The 16,201-nt window shown below is 55.0% G+C and overlaps 1 protein-coding gene across 1 annotated transcript; it reads left to right on the forward strand.

Moving 5' to 3' along the window:
* The first annotated feature begins 7,500 nt into the window (after positions 1–7,500).
* Positions 7,501–15,869, forward strand: LOC141967162 (sodium-dependent lysophosphatidylcholine symporter 1-like). Its single transcript, XM_074920612.1, has 14 exons — positions 7,501–7,596; positions 9,858–9,974; positions 10,296–10,420; positions 11,089–11,290; positions 11,589–11,667; positions 12,084–12,241; positions 12,362–12,452; positions 12,958–13,079; positions 13,195–13,278; positions 13,458–13,541; positions 14,487–14,599; positions 15,029–15,172; positions 15,438–15,614; positions 15,839–15,869. The coding sequence occupies exons 1-14, from the start codon at positions 7,501–7,503 to the stop codon at positions 15,867–15,869; spliced, it is 1,623 nt and encodes a 540-aa protein (XP_074776713.1).
* The last annotated feature ends 332 nt before the right edge of the window (positions 15,870–16,201 follow it).

Here is a 16,201-nt window from a genome sequence, read left to right on the forward strand (position 1 = left end):
GGGTCGGAGCGTGCCGGCCGCCTCCTGCCTCGGCCGCTGTGCTGGGAGTTGACCCCCTCAGCGCTCTGCAGCTTCCAGGTCCCGGCCTGGGTGGGAGCAGAGAAGCAGCTGGAGGGAGGGAGGAGCAGCTGGGGGAGGGCCGGGAGGTTGGGCAGGTTGGGCACGAGAAACTCGCTTGGCTGCCTCTAATTAATACAAAACTGCAGGAGTAGAGACCAGACCTTAACAAGGACATTTTTACAACAGTTTCTCAACCGAGAGCTGAATTAACTTACATTTTTCATGACTAAATGGATATATAACGTGCGTAACGACAAATTTGTAAATTATTGTGGAAATTACCATTAAAAGCCCGCGAAATAGGAAAAGAGCGTTTGACCCTTTCTAATAACAGCTGCCCTCTGCTCTCCGATGATGTGCGTGTGGATGTCTGCTCTTACCCCTTTGGGTTGCTCTGCAAGCAGCTTCCCAGCACTGAGCTGCCTTCAGCTAAATGAGATTTAAAAACCTCAGTTTTAAAGCAGTTTTAAAGATCTTTTCTGAGCGGCAAACTTGGGGTTTGCCTGCCTGCGTCACTTGTGTATTTATGATCCTGTGTGTGAACCAGTGCGGGGAGAATTCAGAAAGGGAGTTTCCCTCGGAGCTAAATACAGTCACAGCTGCCTTGGGGGGAGTCACTCGTTTTAATTGTTCATCCAAGGAGTTCTTGTGTCCTCATCTTCTCCACATGTGTCATCTTGGGGACCTGGGACAGCATCTTCCAGAGGGCTGGATGGGATGCGCCTCCAGAGCCAGAAAAAAGGTCTAACAGAGTAGAAATTATTTGTCTCCTGCTTCTGCCTGGGTTAGCCGGTGGCATCGGAGGGCTGAGGTGGTGACTAGCTGGTGCCTGTGGCCTTTGGCTGGACGAGCTGGTCACGGTGGTGCCTCCAGATTCAATGAGGGTTGGCAACTAGAGAGCGCCGCGTCCAGCCGCTGGCCTCGCGGAACACAGCCAGGTTCCCTCCCAGCTCTCTCCTTGCCAAGGGGATGGAAATGTGATAAATTCAAGGGGGCTCCAGATTCAGGCGACGCTTCTCTGCCAGGAAAAGCGATTTTTCGCCCGCAGCCGGAGGGTGGCAGTGCTGCAGAGAAGCCGCTCTCCACCCTGAAGGCTCCTCTGCGGGGACCTGCACCTTGTGCTCTGTGTGTCAGGGAGCCCCTGGGGGAGGTCGCTGCCGGCTCCTTCTTCCTCTGATTCTCTTCTTCGGTTTTGTTTTTGTAAGTAAGGAGCAGTCCTTATCTCCCGGCGAGCAGGATCAGCTCTGCCCTGCCGCCAGGCTAGCGGAGACGTGCCTGAGTGGAGTGCTGGAGGGGGATCAGTAACCAAGACAGGGATATCTTCTTCCAAAGCTGAGACTAGAGCCTGTAGAACCAACTGGAAACAACATACCTGCAATCTCCCCTATTAAACCGTCTGCTTCTGTGAGCTGGTGGAACGTTTCACTATAAAATAGAGCAAAAATGACAGCCAGGCTAATTAACGGGGAAGGGATGAAAAAACAGAACAGGAAAAAGGGAGGTGGTGAAAGGAGACACCTTGATTTCGTAAAGAAAATCACCTTCCTTGTCACTTGTGCAGCTCTTCAGTGTCTGACGTGCCCCTGCAGGAAGGTAAATGCTCATTTCTGTTACTCCTGTAGTCTGTGACAGTTGTCCGTGAGTTTATTTGACTTTCTCACTAGTAAAATCTCCTTCCTTCATCATCCCATTTCTTTGTTCTAACAGAGTCACAGGCTGAGGTCGAGCTTTTCTAAAACACATTTAAGCTTGTGAAGTGTCTTTTTCTCCTTCTTTGCCTGAAGAAGATCTTTTTTCTCTGATCATCCGCTCCGCAGGGACATCCTGCCTGTCTGCCTGGTGTTTCACACGCTGGTGCTAAGGCAGTGCTCCACATCTCATGTGAAAACTTACTTCTTTTCAATTTCTGTGTGATAAGATACAACCCAGTTTTACAACCGTGCTGTCCTATCTGGGGCTGATATCTCTCACTGCATCCGAGTGTTTTTCTCAGTGTTGCATTTCTCTTCTTCAGACACGCGGTTGTAGGACTTCCTTGGATTTTTTTCCTTCGTATGCAGTTCACCGTTTCCTCTTTTTCCTTTTCACATGTCCTCATTGCTGAGATGTAGTTCCTGTGTTTTCTGATAGCGTTTTGCACCATTTCCTGGGAACTGCCTCCCTTCTGTAACGCTGCTTTCACCACAGGATGTTTCCTAGTCCGGGTGTCTCGCATGGTCGGTGGCCTGCTTACCTCAGGAGGTTCTGCTGTCCCCTTGGTCGAGTAGTTTTTTCAGTGGTCTTGGTGTAGGAATATCCATCTCTAGGTGTAGCTGTACCTTCAGCTGCTTATTGGGGTAAAACAATGTTAACAGCACAAAGCAGCTTGTTTCTTGGCTTGTTTTGGCATGAAACCCAGGTAGCAGATAAATGGAAGCAGCAAGGAGAGAGAGGGACCAAGAAATCTCAGTTGGAACAGCAGCAGCTACAAGAGGATGACTGTAAATTTTGGTCTGATTTTTTTTTTTTTTCCTTGTTGCATTTGGTTATAATCAGTTATATTTAATTTAGTCTTTGCTCCTCATTGCTGGACGACAATAAATCTTTCCAGAAGGAGAAAGCGACCTTCATGCCATGGCTGCTTCTTGGGTGGGTCTTCAGCTCCCTGGTGTCTTTATTTAGAGGAGTTATTAAAAGGATGTCAGTCTGCTCCTGGGATGTTCTTTGGAAGTTCAGTCGGAAGGACTTTCTTTTGAAAGCAGCACTGCTTTACAGATCCTTTGTTATCAAGAAAAAGGACCTTGAGTTGATGTTTCTTCAGCCTCTGTAGTTACAGCGGAAAACGGGCTTTGGGGGATTGGTGTCATAGCGGTGTAAAACAAGACTCTTATGGGTTCCTTCAAAGCCCACCACCACGAGGGGAGCCCTGTGGTATCTCTGTTAATCCTTGGGCAGGAGCTGATGTCTGTTCAGCACTTTGCTGTTCTAGGTAAGCTGTGAAGAACTGCTAGACTGTGACAGCGAGGCAGTGCTACCCCCTTGCCGCTTCTAAATGCCCTTGTTTCTGTTGGTGAACCAGAATGTTTACAGATGGAGACTGGTAGTTTTAAATGCCAGATTTAATTAAGCTACAAAGTTGTTTTTCTTACCAGGCTGTGTATCTCCATTGGTGCTTTTATGGTGAACAGCTGCCATCCCCTAAGGAAGGGTGTCTGGAAGTCACTCGAGGCTGGGGCAGGGTCTGGAGCACAGGTCTGCTGGGGAGCGGCTGGGGGAACTGGGGAGGTTCAGTCTGGAGAAGAGGAGGCTGAGGGGAGACCTCCTGGCCCTCTGCAACTCCCTGCCAGGAGGGGGCAGAGAGGGGGGATGAGTCTCTGGAGCCAAGGCCCCAGCGCCAGGCCCCGAGGGAATGGCCTCAAGCTGCCCAGGGCAGGGTCAGGCTGGCTCTGAGGAAGGATTTCTGTGCAGAAGGGGCTGTTGGGCGTTGGAATGGGCTGCCCAGGGCAGGGGGGAGTCCCCGGGATCCCTGGGGGGGTTGAAGAGTCGGGCTGAGCCAGCGCTGAGGGATCTGGGGGAGTTGGGAAGGGTCAGGGTGAGGGTCATGGTTGGGCTGGAGGAGCTTCAGGGGCTTTTCCAACTGAGATGGTTCTGGGATTCTGTGAAAAGCCTTTCAGCTCCTCAAACCAGGCTTCTCTGAGCTGCACACTGTGTACCTGTCCCTTCAGGCACAGCACCAGGAGCGTGTGTGTCGGCGCTGTGCCTGGTGCGAAGGGCATCAGCCGCCTGCTGAATCTTGCTGGGTCTCCTCACCCACGGGGCTTCCTAACGAGGTCTGATGGCCCAGCCAGCGTTCGTGTGCGGTTTAGGCAGTTTCACTTTAGGAAGGAAAAAAGCCTAAAGGTAATTGATGTCTCTGAGAGTTCAGCTGCAAGTCCCCTCCTTGCTCTGGGGAATAACACACGTGCTTCACTACGTGGCATAAACCCCCCCGAGCGGCTCTGGGAGCCGGGGAGCGTGTGGCACTGCAGAGCACCCAGGGACTGTGCTGGCTGCTGCCCAAGAGCTCACGGGGCTCCTGTGGCACCGCTGATGGAACGAGGAAGCCAACACGCGCCGTCTGCACCAGGGGGGCTGCGTGTCGCAGCTGCTGGCCAGGTGGCCGGGCTGGCTCAGCAGGGACCCTGCGGGGGTCAGCAGAAACAGGCAGAGAAATCCTTTCTGTGTACCTGTTAGCAGAAGTTTTTCCAAATGAATCCCATGTTTCCCAATTACACACTTCTAGGGAGAGTAGTATAATACTAATTAGACAACAGGCCCGCATTTTTAGCAGTTGAACAGCTCCTGTGTCAAGCACCTCTCAATAATTTATCATTTATCATTATCACTCCTAAATCTTATTTGCCGTCCTGTCGTGTCTGCACTGAGCCTGTCTGTCCCAGCGCCGGGAGTTCCTGAAGGGATTCCAGATGATCTGATTTACCCAGGTACCTTCCAGGACTCTTCATTAAATTAACTCTTCAGTGGCTTGCGGGGACAACAGTAGCAACAGCCCTTCCTCTCCTTTCTCATCCATCTTGGTGGCTGTTGAAGTCCTGACTCCTGCTCCGGGGCGGGGAGGCAGCTAAGGGGAACACGAGAGCCGTGCTTGGAGCAGTCAGGGAGGGGTAAACCTTCAGGGGACTTGCTAGCGGAATGTGTCCAAATGCTGCCACTTGTTTCTGTGCCAAAAAATTCCCATTTGCTGGCTTTAGATTTCCTTTTTTTTTTTTTTTTTTTCTTTTTTTCAGTGGGACTCCCTTGCCCGAGCAGCCTGTCTCTAGGTCATAGTACCCTGAGAAAAGCTGTTCAGCTTGCAGGGCTTGGATTGGAGTTTTGTGTCACACATTCCTGGGCCCTGGGCTGCCTTTAGAGATAAGATCTCATGCTTCTGCAGTGGAGAAGGGGTTCTGGGGAGGGGACCTTCCCTTTTGCAACGACTAAACTCCAACATGACCTTGTTTCTTAAACTGCAGAGCTTTGGCTTCTCTGAGCCTTTCGCTGAGCATTTGTGCAACAGAAAAATGGGTGGGTGTAGCTGCAGTGCTGCTGAGTGCTTTCCTCATCCTTCCAAAAGCTATTTCGAAGCGACTGATAGCAAAAGATCAGCGTAGCGAGGGAAGAGGCAGTGTCCTTTTGCTCCAGACCCTTGCTGTGCACAGCGTACAGTGAGCTGGTTTGGTTAGATTTCAGGCCTTGGTACACGGTGCTAGTGGGAAGCTCACCGCAGCAAGTAGCTCAGTGATTAACAGCAAGATTGGGGCTTTTCACCAAGATCTGCCTTTCCGACACAAAACCGAAACCCGCTGTCACGCAGAGGCGGGCCGAGAGCTCCCCATGCTGCACCAGCAATCGTGACATCCTGTCTAGACCCGACGGGTGATGCCGTCTTCTGTGAGGCACAAAAGGCTTTGGGAGGATCTGAGCAGGGCAGAAATAAAGCTTTCCTGTGTTGAAGCTAATTGTGCACTGAACTGGCCAGGGAGCTGGAGCTACACAGCAGCTCTGGGAGGTGACTGTTGGTCATCTGGTGGCTTTCTAGTCTATGAGCAGAAAATGCAGCTATTTGCACCTGGAGAGTTAATGAGTGCCAGAGAGCCAGAGGATTAAGTGCTGAGTACAGTTTCCAAAGGTACCTTGTGTCTGTCCAAATGTAATGGTGTGTGGTGAGTGGGTACAAAATGGCCTAGGGGGAAAAAAACCACAATAATTTGGGGTTTTATATTTCCTTTTGAGCTTCCCCTTTCCTCTTGGATGGGGAGGGATGTATTTTGCTTTCTTATAGAGATGCATCCTCAGATATGCTGGTGGGAGACAGGGATTTGGCTCCCACTGCACTGGCTGCGGTCCAGCGTGAGTGATATTTGTTATCTGGGACGTCAGTAAAATAGCAGTGAAGAGAGATGCCGCTGACTCAGTTGTACTGTGGCTTATTAACCAAGTTCTGACTCAGCCTGAGAAACGGAGGTTTTTTAGATTAACCCCCACTGGACAAGGCAAGGCTGAGCCGAAGATGACGCATTTTTTCTGACAGCGTTGAGGTGAACCTTGCAGAGTGGATGCTTGAGTTCTCCTCGGGTACGGGGGAGTGGTGCAGAGACACCGACGTGGATTTAACGTTCCCAGGGGTGGAGAGGAGAGCAGGGAGAGGGTTTTGCCTGTGTTTTTCTGCCCCAGCTGCTGCACATAAGCTCAGTCTTGCAGACTGAGTTTGATCTAGGTAGAGAAGCCTGGTTTTGAAGAGCTGCCTCATGGGACTAGACGTGCCAAACAGATGATTAGCGGGCAGAGTGGTGGTGCGATCCCTCTCCTGCCAGCCTTTTGCTGTGTGCCTTCTGTCCTCTGAAGCTGATTTCTCCCTCTGCCTTTGCTTTGCCAAGTGCTCGTAGCAGTGACTGGCTGCATGCTGTGAGCACCGCTGCCTTGGGAACTCGCTGCTCCCACACAGCCCGTGCTGAGTAACTGGGCTCCTACTGCTCTTAAGGTAGGAGTAATTTTTGGTTTGTGATGCCAAGGCTGCTGGGCTCTATGGGCGATGAAGAGTCTGTGAAAGGGGACTAAGAAAAGCACGTTTCTTCTCACCAGGCTAAAACAGACTGTGTGGGGTCTGCATTGCCGTGGGAGATCTCTCAGGAGCTCACAGCTTGAAAGAGGTTGATAATTGCAGATCTTGCTTAATAGAAAAAGGAAAATGTATCCCACACCTCACTGCTCTCACTGACAGTGTCCTGGGCCGGGGCAGTGCCAACACCTTCCACCCGTTAAGGGCAAAGCAAAGGGCCAGGAGGTTCCACAGTCCCGAGTAAGGAGCCAGAGCTGGGCTCCTGGTCCTCCTGGAGTGCCTGAGGAGAGAGGGGCTTTGCCAGGGCGTGACCCAGGGCAGGGACCTGCCTGTTCCTGCTGCCCATTCCCCAGCTGCTCCGGCCGCTTTGGTTGCCCGCTCTGGGTTTCAGACGCTGGTGGTTGCTGGTGCCAAGGCAGGAGCCCTGGGGTGGCTCAAGCCTGTTCCCGCAGTGGTCTGGAGCTCAGGCAGAGGGTTTCCTCTCCGTACCCTTAAGATCTCAGTGTGGCAGCAGCCCTGGGATGGGGTTTGACCTTTAAAGAGCATCAATTTCTCCATTTGACTGCAGAGCCCCTGGGAGCTGCTGCCCCGAGCACATGCTGCGCTGTGAGCCCTGCCAGGTCTCCTGCCTCCATGGGCAGGGTCTGGCCACGCTCCTCCCTCAGAGCCAGTCATTTCCCCTCCATCAGCCACCCCCGGGGCCAGGCCCATGTTCTGTCTTCGCTTGTCAAACCTCCATCCAGCTCTGATCTGCGCCCGCCGTGTGCTCTTTGACATACGAGGCAACTTCTTCCTCATCCTGGGCGAGGGAGCTCCTGCTTCCCCACCACACGCCACGGAAGGACACGGTGGAATCTGCCGTCATGCTTCCAGAGAATCCTGAAGATGCTGAGGTGCACAGGTCAACCCAAGAAGGAGCTCTCCCGCAGAGGAGGGTGGTCCGCAGAGAGGTAAGATCAGTGTCCCAGGGGTGGTTGGTGCTTCCTCACACGCAGAGACGCGGTTCACACGTGCACGCTAACCCTGGCGAGTGCGCACACCCACGCGGAGCCTTCCCGGCTCGAGCAGCCGCAGGCTGTGGGGGTGTTTTGAAGCGTTTATGACTCAAGCTTGAGAACACATTGTTAAAGCAAGGCTCTGCATTTTGTTGTTGTTGCTAACTTTCAAGTGAAATGGGCAGAGACGTGCAGAGCGCTGTCCTACCTGCTGGGAGCATAAAGGGAACAAAAACTGCCACAAAACCTTACAGGCGAAAGAAATGCTTTTGTTATTTTAGAAACAAAACTGCTGTGAAATCAAGACTTTGTATGAGTAAATGCTCCTCAGTGGTGGTACAAGCCGAATGCTTCAGCCATCCCTGCGGGACAAGGTTGGGCTGCAATTTGAAATTGCAATTTGAAATACAAGGGCCCTGACTCTCGCTGTGTGCTGTGAAAGCCAGAAAGTAAACGGGGACCAGAAGCTGAGAGGCACGACCTGGGGTTCCCTGGTGGGGGGAAAGTGGGCGCTCTGTTGCCCTGGGTGTGCAGGAGGGAGCTGGGCCCTCCAGCCTGGAGAGCACAGGGGCCGTGGAGGAGTTACTGCTGAGGGCTGCACAAGGGAAACGCGCTCGGTGCCTCCTGGAATGGTGCTTTGGGGGACTGTGGCTGCGCTTTCGGAAGCTGCTCCCTAGTACCATTGCAGGGAAGGTCTGCCATCCCTCGAGGGCGGCACAACCAGCCATCACCAGCCCGAACCCGCGGGGGAACCGGCACGTTGCCCCCTCGTCCCATGAGAGATGAGGACGTGGGGGTTTGGAGCAATCCTTGACTTGATTTCCCCGTTACCCAGCGGTCTGTGACCCCGCAGCCGTGCTGCCTCCGTGCCAAGCGTTCATCCCTCCTCGCTCTCGGTGATTCTGCAGAGCTCACGCTGGAGGAGCTCACGGCCTTTCCCAGCCATGTTACCCGGGACGACCATCTGCCCCCCCTGAGCGGGGCAGCCTCCTGCATCTCTCCACAGCTCTGTAGTTTTTGGGTGCAGGACAGCGACCCGTGAGCTGCGCTGGAGCTTCTCAGTGATCAGGGAAACCCGAAACGTGGAGTGGATCAGGAACCCCAGATGCTGACAAGTGCCTTAGCCCTGAGCATCCTCCGAGGCGGCCTGTGCTGAGCTCCCTCCTAGGAGAGCCGAGCTGTGGGCAAGGCCACACGCTGCTTCAGCCGAGCGCAAAGCCGAGCCTAGATGGGCCGTCGGCTTTCTACATGGTCTCACCCTGCGTTCTGCAGTACGCTCCCGGTCTCGTGTGGTGCAGAGGTGGATCGTGCTAGGCAGCAAGTTCATTTCGGGGCTGGGAGGAAGACAGTGCTGTAGGTTGCCTCTGGGAACTTGCCAGATACTTGAGGCTTGGTACGGTATTTACTTAAGCTAACCACATCCAAATAAAATACAGGCTTTGCCATCAGCCCTTTTCCTGCGTGCTGAAACATTCCTTGTGTTTCCCCTGTTGATCTATAGAAATCCCCTGGGCTCTGGCCTTTGCAGTCTCTCTCCTCAGATTGCCTCGTTAGTCGCTTTAAGCCTGATGCAATTTGTACTTTTCAATATTAAAGAACTCGAACCACTGGATTGTGGCTCAATAGAATAGCAAAGGACAATGTTAGAGCAGCTCAGCAGACAGTGTCTGGCGTTAGATATGGATCGCATTTGTTAGTGGCCTGTGAGCTCATGCAGACATACCTCTGAGGAGAATCGAGGTGAAACACCAGGGATGTGGCCCTGGTGACAAGCCAAGCCTAAGTCAAGGCAATGAGACAGATGCCTACTGTGGGGCTTTGGCTGGTGGGGGAGTGGATGGGCTGGAGCAAGAAGAGTGGCTCTCGGCATGTGTAGCCCCTCGAAACGGCCGCCCGAGGCACCCTGAGGCCTTGGGGAGAGTTTGAAACGCTGCTGAGTGGGACCGGGGAGCCAGGCCGGTGCCCCAGGGCAGGTCGCCTGTAGGAAACGCTGCGCCCTGAGCCGCCGAGATGAGCAGCAGATGGGGAAGCAACCTAGAGCACCCCAACCGCCACAACCACCTTGCTTGGGGATGTCCGATGGAGTGCTGTCCCGCCAAAGGACAGGGATGTGTGTTGGGGGGGGTTCGGGGTTTCAAAGGGCCTCGGAGAACCCCACAGCTGGAGGCTGGCTGTCGGCCAGGGGTGCGCATCGCTTCAGGCTTGTTCCCTGGTGTCCGCAGGAGAAGTCAGGACTGCCGCTCTGCAGGAAGCTTTGCTATGCTGTCGGGGGCATTCCCTACCAGATGACAGGCAACGCCCTCGGGTTCTTCCTCCAAATCTTCCTGCTGGATGTTGTGCAGGTGAGTGGCCACGTGAGCTGGGGTTATCTGCAAAGGGGCTTAGCGTAAGCTCCGCAGACTGGGGCAAGGGTAGAGTTTGGGTGGCCAAAGCCCTTGGAAATGCCCGTTGGAATCGGAATTCAAGCTGGATCAAAATCGTGTGATGTAAATATTGTTGGTGGGCTCACAGGAGGCGTTTCTGGGCCATTTCAATGCTCGGAGTGGTCTCCAAGGGATGCAGATGAAACGCTGGCTAGAGCGAGCTGCATCATGCCGACTGCTCGCAGCTTTTCACCAGTTCTCCCCTTTCCCTTTTGAGCTGTGGTTTCCATTTCCCCCCAGCTGGAGCCAGTTCACGCCTCTTTGATCATTTTCCTTGGAAGAGCCTGGGATGCGGTGACTGACCCTGCTATTGGCTTCCTGGTCAGCAAGAGCCCAAGGAGAAAATATGGGAAGCTGGTGCCATGGTGAGTGTCCAGGCTGGAGCCTTGGGAGGGTCTTTGCTGCACTCAGATTCCCTCAGTGCCAGCACAAGGAGGCAGCCGAGGTGCCTCACTGGGAGTTTGGGCTTACAGAGAATTGCAAAACCTTAACATCACGAGGACCCTAAAGATAACCTAACTCATAGTGGGGTCCGCGTGTTATTTGAGTGAAGGAGGAGGAATGTCCTGCAAATTGGTACGCTTGCTGTTTCTCTGGGGCCTCATGTTTTTGGAGGTGGTGGGTTTGGTGCTCCAAGAGTCCCGTGTGGTGGCACGTACAGAGCTCGGTACAGTCAGCTGTGCCAGGAGCTCACCAGCTCTAACCACGGGCACAACTTGCGTGTAGGAGGGATCCTGCTGCCCCCAAGGTTCTGCTGCAGGGCAGGGACTTGAAGTAAAGACAATAAGAAATGTTGGACAACTCAGACATTAGTTTTTCTCTTAATGCTTATGTTTAGCCCTCTACCGCCAAGCCTGATCGACAGATACTCACTTGAGCAAAGCTGCTTCCTCTTACAGATCTTGATCTTGTAGTGGCCAGCCGTGGTTTGGAAGCTGGGGTGGGGGCCGTGCTGTGTAGCCCAGCTTGTGCAACACCAAGTGTGGCCGCCTTATCCGAGAGTGGCATCTGAGCGGCTCCGCTTCCTCCCCAGGATCGCGTGCTCCATGCCATTCGGAGTGCTCTGCTACTGCATGATGTGGTTCACCCTCTCGGATGCCACCCCCGCCTCCCTGAAATTCCTGTGGTACCTGTTCATGTACAGCTTCTTCCAGACTTGCATGACTGTAAGGAACGTGGTGCCTGGGGCTGACTCTCTTACACACCGTCCTGACGGGGACGGGGTCAGCGGGGGAGTCGCAGCCCCTCCAGTAAGGGACCTGGAGCTGGGGAGCAGGGAGGGACGCAGCGGGGCACAGACGGTGCTTTTTAATGCCGGGGGTTCACCCAGGCTGCCTGTCTTGTGGTGATGTGAACTTCTCCATCGCTGGTTAGCGGGAGCAAGAACAAATCACAGCAGAGGGTGAAAAGCCACCGGCGTGCAGGGGTGACATGGAGGCAGCATCATCTGCTGTGTGTAGGGTCTGGGGGGGGCACGACCAGCAAAGCAGGGGAGCAGCACCCCGAGCTGTGGTTGAACTGTGCTCTCCCTAGTGCCACCACGTGCCGTACTCTTCCCTGACAATGTTCCTGGGAGGAACCCAGAGCGACCGTGACTCTGCCACTGCCTACAGTAAGTGTCTGTGCCCCTCCAGCCCCGGTCTGGTGGCATTTCTGGGAGAGCCCTCCCCGGAGGAGAGCTGAACGTGTTCCTCTGGCTTTGAACAGGCTGCAGAGTGGATGGAGCAAAGCAGGGATTTGAAATCAGTCATCTTCTGCAAAGAATTTACCTGCAGAAATATTTTTTAGATCTGATTCTTAGATCTAGGGAAACCAGGAACCAGATTTATTGGTTCCACACAGAGCATTTACTGCTGGAGTCAAGGGGGAAAAATCAGAGCGGGTAGAAGTAGGAGGTTTTTCCTGGGGCAGCTCTGGATGGTGGTGCCACCAATTCCACTCCCAAAGCTGGTCTTTTACCTGGTGCGAGGGACGTGTCCTGTCATCCAGGGAGTGGGACTGAGGTTTCTCTCCTGGTTCTCCTGGCAGGAATGGGGCTGGAGGTGCTCAGCACACTCCTTGGGTCAGGAATCCAGGGGCAGATTGTGGGGGGTTACCATGCCCGCATGCTGAACGGCTGTTACGTGTCCAACCAGAGCCAGCCCAACACCAGCACCTACAGCCTCGCGGATTCTCTGGAGAACACGGTAAGGGCCGGCCCGGCCGCCCCCCACTCCTCCCGTGAGCTCTGGGCCCGGCGCCGCTGCCTGCGCTGCCAGCTCTGTGCCGCACCCGCAGTGTCACTGTGACCGCCTCTTGTTTTCCAGCGTAGGGCCTATGTATTCGCATCCTTGGTCCTGGGTTCAATCTATTGCCTGTCCTGCCTGATTCTTGTCTTTGGAGTCAGGGAGCAGCCTGGTAAGATCATTTCAGTGCAGTTTGGAGGGTGCCCGGTGGCAGCGGATGGTGAGGACGGGGTTGCAGAGGAAGGTGTGAGGCAGAGGGAGCTGGGCACCGCTGTGGGGGATGGCTGGCAGGGTGCAGGGCTCACAAATGCAACACAGGGATACGGAGACCCTCCTCGGTTTGTGCTGGCAGCCTCTTGCTCCCGCAGAGGAGAGAGGAGATGCTCCAGAGGAAGGAAATCTCCAGCTGTCCCGGAGCTCCTGGGACAGTCCCACCGAGCAGGTCTCGCCAACGCGCAGCCTGTGGAGCGACATGGGCCAGCCCGAGCACGTGGTGTAGACTCAAAATCCTGCCTGTAGATGACACGGTGGCTGTTGACTCTGCCCTGAGACTTCGGGCTCCACTAGCCCCTCACCCAGCTGAGCTGCACCCCAGGCGTGGCGGCACAATGCCCCCCATGCCTCCCGCCCTGCCGTGTTTGTTCTGGCAGCTCCAGCCCTGCTGTCTCTCCTCTCAGGGCCCCTCAGCCCCCTGGGGAAGGTTGAGCTGCCCTTTGCCAGCTGCCTGAGGATGATTGTGGGACACCAGCCCTACACCCAGCTGCTGTGTGGCTTCCTCTTTGCCTCCCTGGCCTTCCAGGTGTGAGACCTGCCACGGCAGGAGGAGAACTTGGGGGAGGAGATGTCCGGGCAAGTTATCTAGACAGTGATCTCGGGACCCCCGGCCATGAACGTCTCCGTGTTGCTTTTCCCAGATCACACAGGGGATCTTTGCCTTCTTCTGTACTCATGCTGCGGGGCTGGCTGGGAAGTTCCAGCATTTAGTGCTTATCATGTTGGTGAGTGAGCCCCAGGCAGACTTTCCTGGTGGAGACGTTGATCCCTGGGTCACCCCAGCCCTTGAGCTCAGCCTCGTGGAGTCATGTGCTGCTGTTCCTGCCCAGCAGCAAGGACGTCACACAGGCAGAGACCGGCAGTCCTGGGGGGCACTGCTGAGACTCCCCTTTGCTTCTTTCAGGTCACAGCTTCCCTCTCTATTCCCTTTTGGCAGTGGTTTTTGGGGAGATTTGGAAAGAAAACAGCGGCGTCGCTGGGCCTGGTGGTGAGTTTTCCTGTGGCTGTAGACTGAGAAGCCCTGCGAGGGCACAGCCTTACCCCCAGCTGCTCGCAGTGTCTGGGGAGAAGCTGCCAGCCAGGCAGCTAAGGGTGGCCCTGAGCACGGTGTCCTCTGCGCTGCAGGTGACCAGGAGTTAAACCACTAGTTGATGGCAGCTCTGCGCTTCCTTGCGTCTGGCCACAGCTGGTCTCGGTGGCCGTGGCTTCACAGAGCTTTGCAGCAAGTTGCAGGGAGGCTGAGGGACCGACCCAGGGACAGTGGGGAACTGATTCTGGGTTTTTTTTAATATCACCCAACCAAGGCGTGGCTGTGGATCTGGTGAGCAGCGTGTGATCAGATGCTGTACCAACGCCCCAGTCTCATGTGCACATGCAATCATCATCCTGGGGCCTCTGTCCTGCTCCAGGACCTTGCATGCTTGATGCAAGTGATCCCAGTTCTGCCATCCAGCTCCGTGAGAGGCGCAGGGAGGGGAGGAAGGGCTCTGCACCACGCTTGCCAGAGGCTGGAAAACAGCCCGCTCATCAGACACACATCCCAGCCGCTGCCTGGTTCTGCAGGTCAGCAAGGAATTCCCATTTGGCTTTGTGCAGAATTAGGTGCTCAAATCCCATTGAGGATCTATCCCCAAGTGCCTTCCTCACAGACACTGGGTGCAGCCATAGCAGATCCAGCTTTCCAGTTTAACCACTCAGCTTCATTGCCCTCCGTAACCATCCCCCTTTACCCCTGAGGAAGGTTTTGCTGTGGGTATCAGCCTGCCCAGGGCCCCCACGCTGCACTGCGCAGGGGACAGGAGCCGTTCTCTTTATGAAATGTGTGAGGAAGGGGGAAGCGTGGCCTCTGGTTGCGGAGACGGATGCAAACTGCCTGTGAGCAGCAGAAAGCGCCCACGTGCTTTTGTTTCTCCTCTTCCTCTCGCCACTGCAGCTGATCATCCCAGCCCTGGTAGCCGTCACCCAGCTGAAGCACAACTTCCCAGCCTTCGCCTTCCTGGTGATCCTGGCAGGCTGCAGCATGGCTGTGCTCTACCTTCTACCGTGGTGAGCTGAGGCACCTCTGAGCCGTCTGTCAGGCAGAGAGGAGGGGAAGGTTTTGGGGAAAGCCCCACCCGTGCCCATTTACTCCATACAGCAGCTTTTGAGCTGCAGAGTGCGGAGGTGGGACTGGGAAGGGATGCAGATGGGACCCACTGCCCCCCAGCAGCATGGTTCCACCTGCACTCGGGTTCGGCAGCAGGACGCTGGGCGTTGCACAAGGTGCTGGTTTTCTTCTCTTTTTCTGAAGCAGCTGCTGCACCCTCCCCATAAGACGCTCTCTGCCCTGTTTGCCTGAGGCAGAGGACAGGGTGGGCTTCTGCAAGGGCTTTCTGTCTCTCTGCTGCTCGGAGAGGCCTTGGAGCAGCTGCAGCCAAGTTCAGCTGGTGCTGGCATGAGTGTCACCAACGTGTCCGTGGGGCTGTCTGTCCCCAGGTCCATGCTGCCAGATACTGTGGATGACTTCATGCTGAGGAACCCCAGCTGTCTCAACCTGGAGGCTCTTTTCTACTCGTTTTACGTCTTCTTCAACAAGTTTGCAGGTGGCCTTGCCGTGGGGATATCGACACTGAGTTTACAGTAAGCCCCAAACGCTACCCGCCCTATTTTGTCAGCCCAGCACAGGCACTTTCCCTGCTGTTTGATAGGAGATGCTGGAATGAGTCACAGGGGCATCCAAATTTGTTTTTCCAACATCTACTGGGGGCAAGAGGAGCAGAAAGAAGTGGGAATTCCCCAAAACTGGGCCTCCAACACCAGACTCGAGAGGAGAGTGACAGCGGTGTCTGTTTGCCTTTCTGCGGTGGCCTGGGGGGACTGGGGGAAGGAAAACTGTTCTCTTCAGTTTTGCAGGTTATCGTGCTGGGGACTGCACGTACAACCCCTCCGTCATCCTCACTCTGAAGCTTCTCATGGCCCCAGTCCCAATAAGCCTGCTGCTCGTTGCCATAATCATCTTCTGCCTCCATCCCATCAATGAGGAGAGGAGGAAGCAGATGAGAATGGAGATGGAAGCAATGGGGTAAATTGAAGCTCCACGAAGGAGCTGGGTCACCTAGTCTGGGTGTCTGCCTTGGTCCTAGCCCGGCACAGAAATGTTGTACAGGGGATGGACTGTGTGTGCCCGGCCTGGCGCCCCGTGGCTGGGCTACAATCCTCTCTCGGGGTGTGTTTCCCGAAGGGCTTCGGGGTATTTTGGGGGTGACTGACTTCACACCAGATTTCACGAGCGCTCGCGTTCAACAGGCAGCAGGTACGACGTGGCAGCCGAGAATAAACCCCGGGCTGAAGTGGGTGAGTTCATCGGGAAGGATGCGGATTTGCTGCGCTGTCAGGATGTGCTGCTGCTGGGGAAAGTCGTGGCTTCCTGTTGCTTCCTGTTCCCGTGTCCCAAAGGCCCATTTTGCATCCTGACTCCCTCCCTCTCCCAGCTGGCAGGCACAGGACAGGGAGGGGGGGGTCCCGCTGCAGCCCCAGCCCTGCCACCTCACCAGAGCTGCTTTCTCCAGGGCTTGGCCTCACTGATCTTTTGGCAGGTCCTGACAGATCTGGGCAAGACAGATCCACGTTCTCCTGCTGGGAGAGATTGCAGTGCTGGGGAGGAAGGGC

This window comes from Athene noctua, chromosome 16 (genome assembly GCF_965140245.1).
Source record: "Athene noctua chromosome 16, bAthNoc1.hap1.1, whole genome shotgun sequence".
NCBI classification, from domain to species: Eukaryota; Metazoa; Chordata; class Aves; order Strigiformes; family Strigidae; genus Athene; species Athene noctua.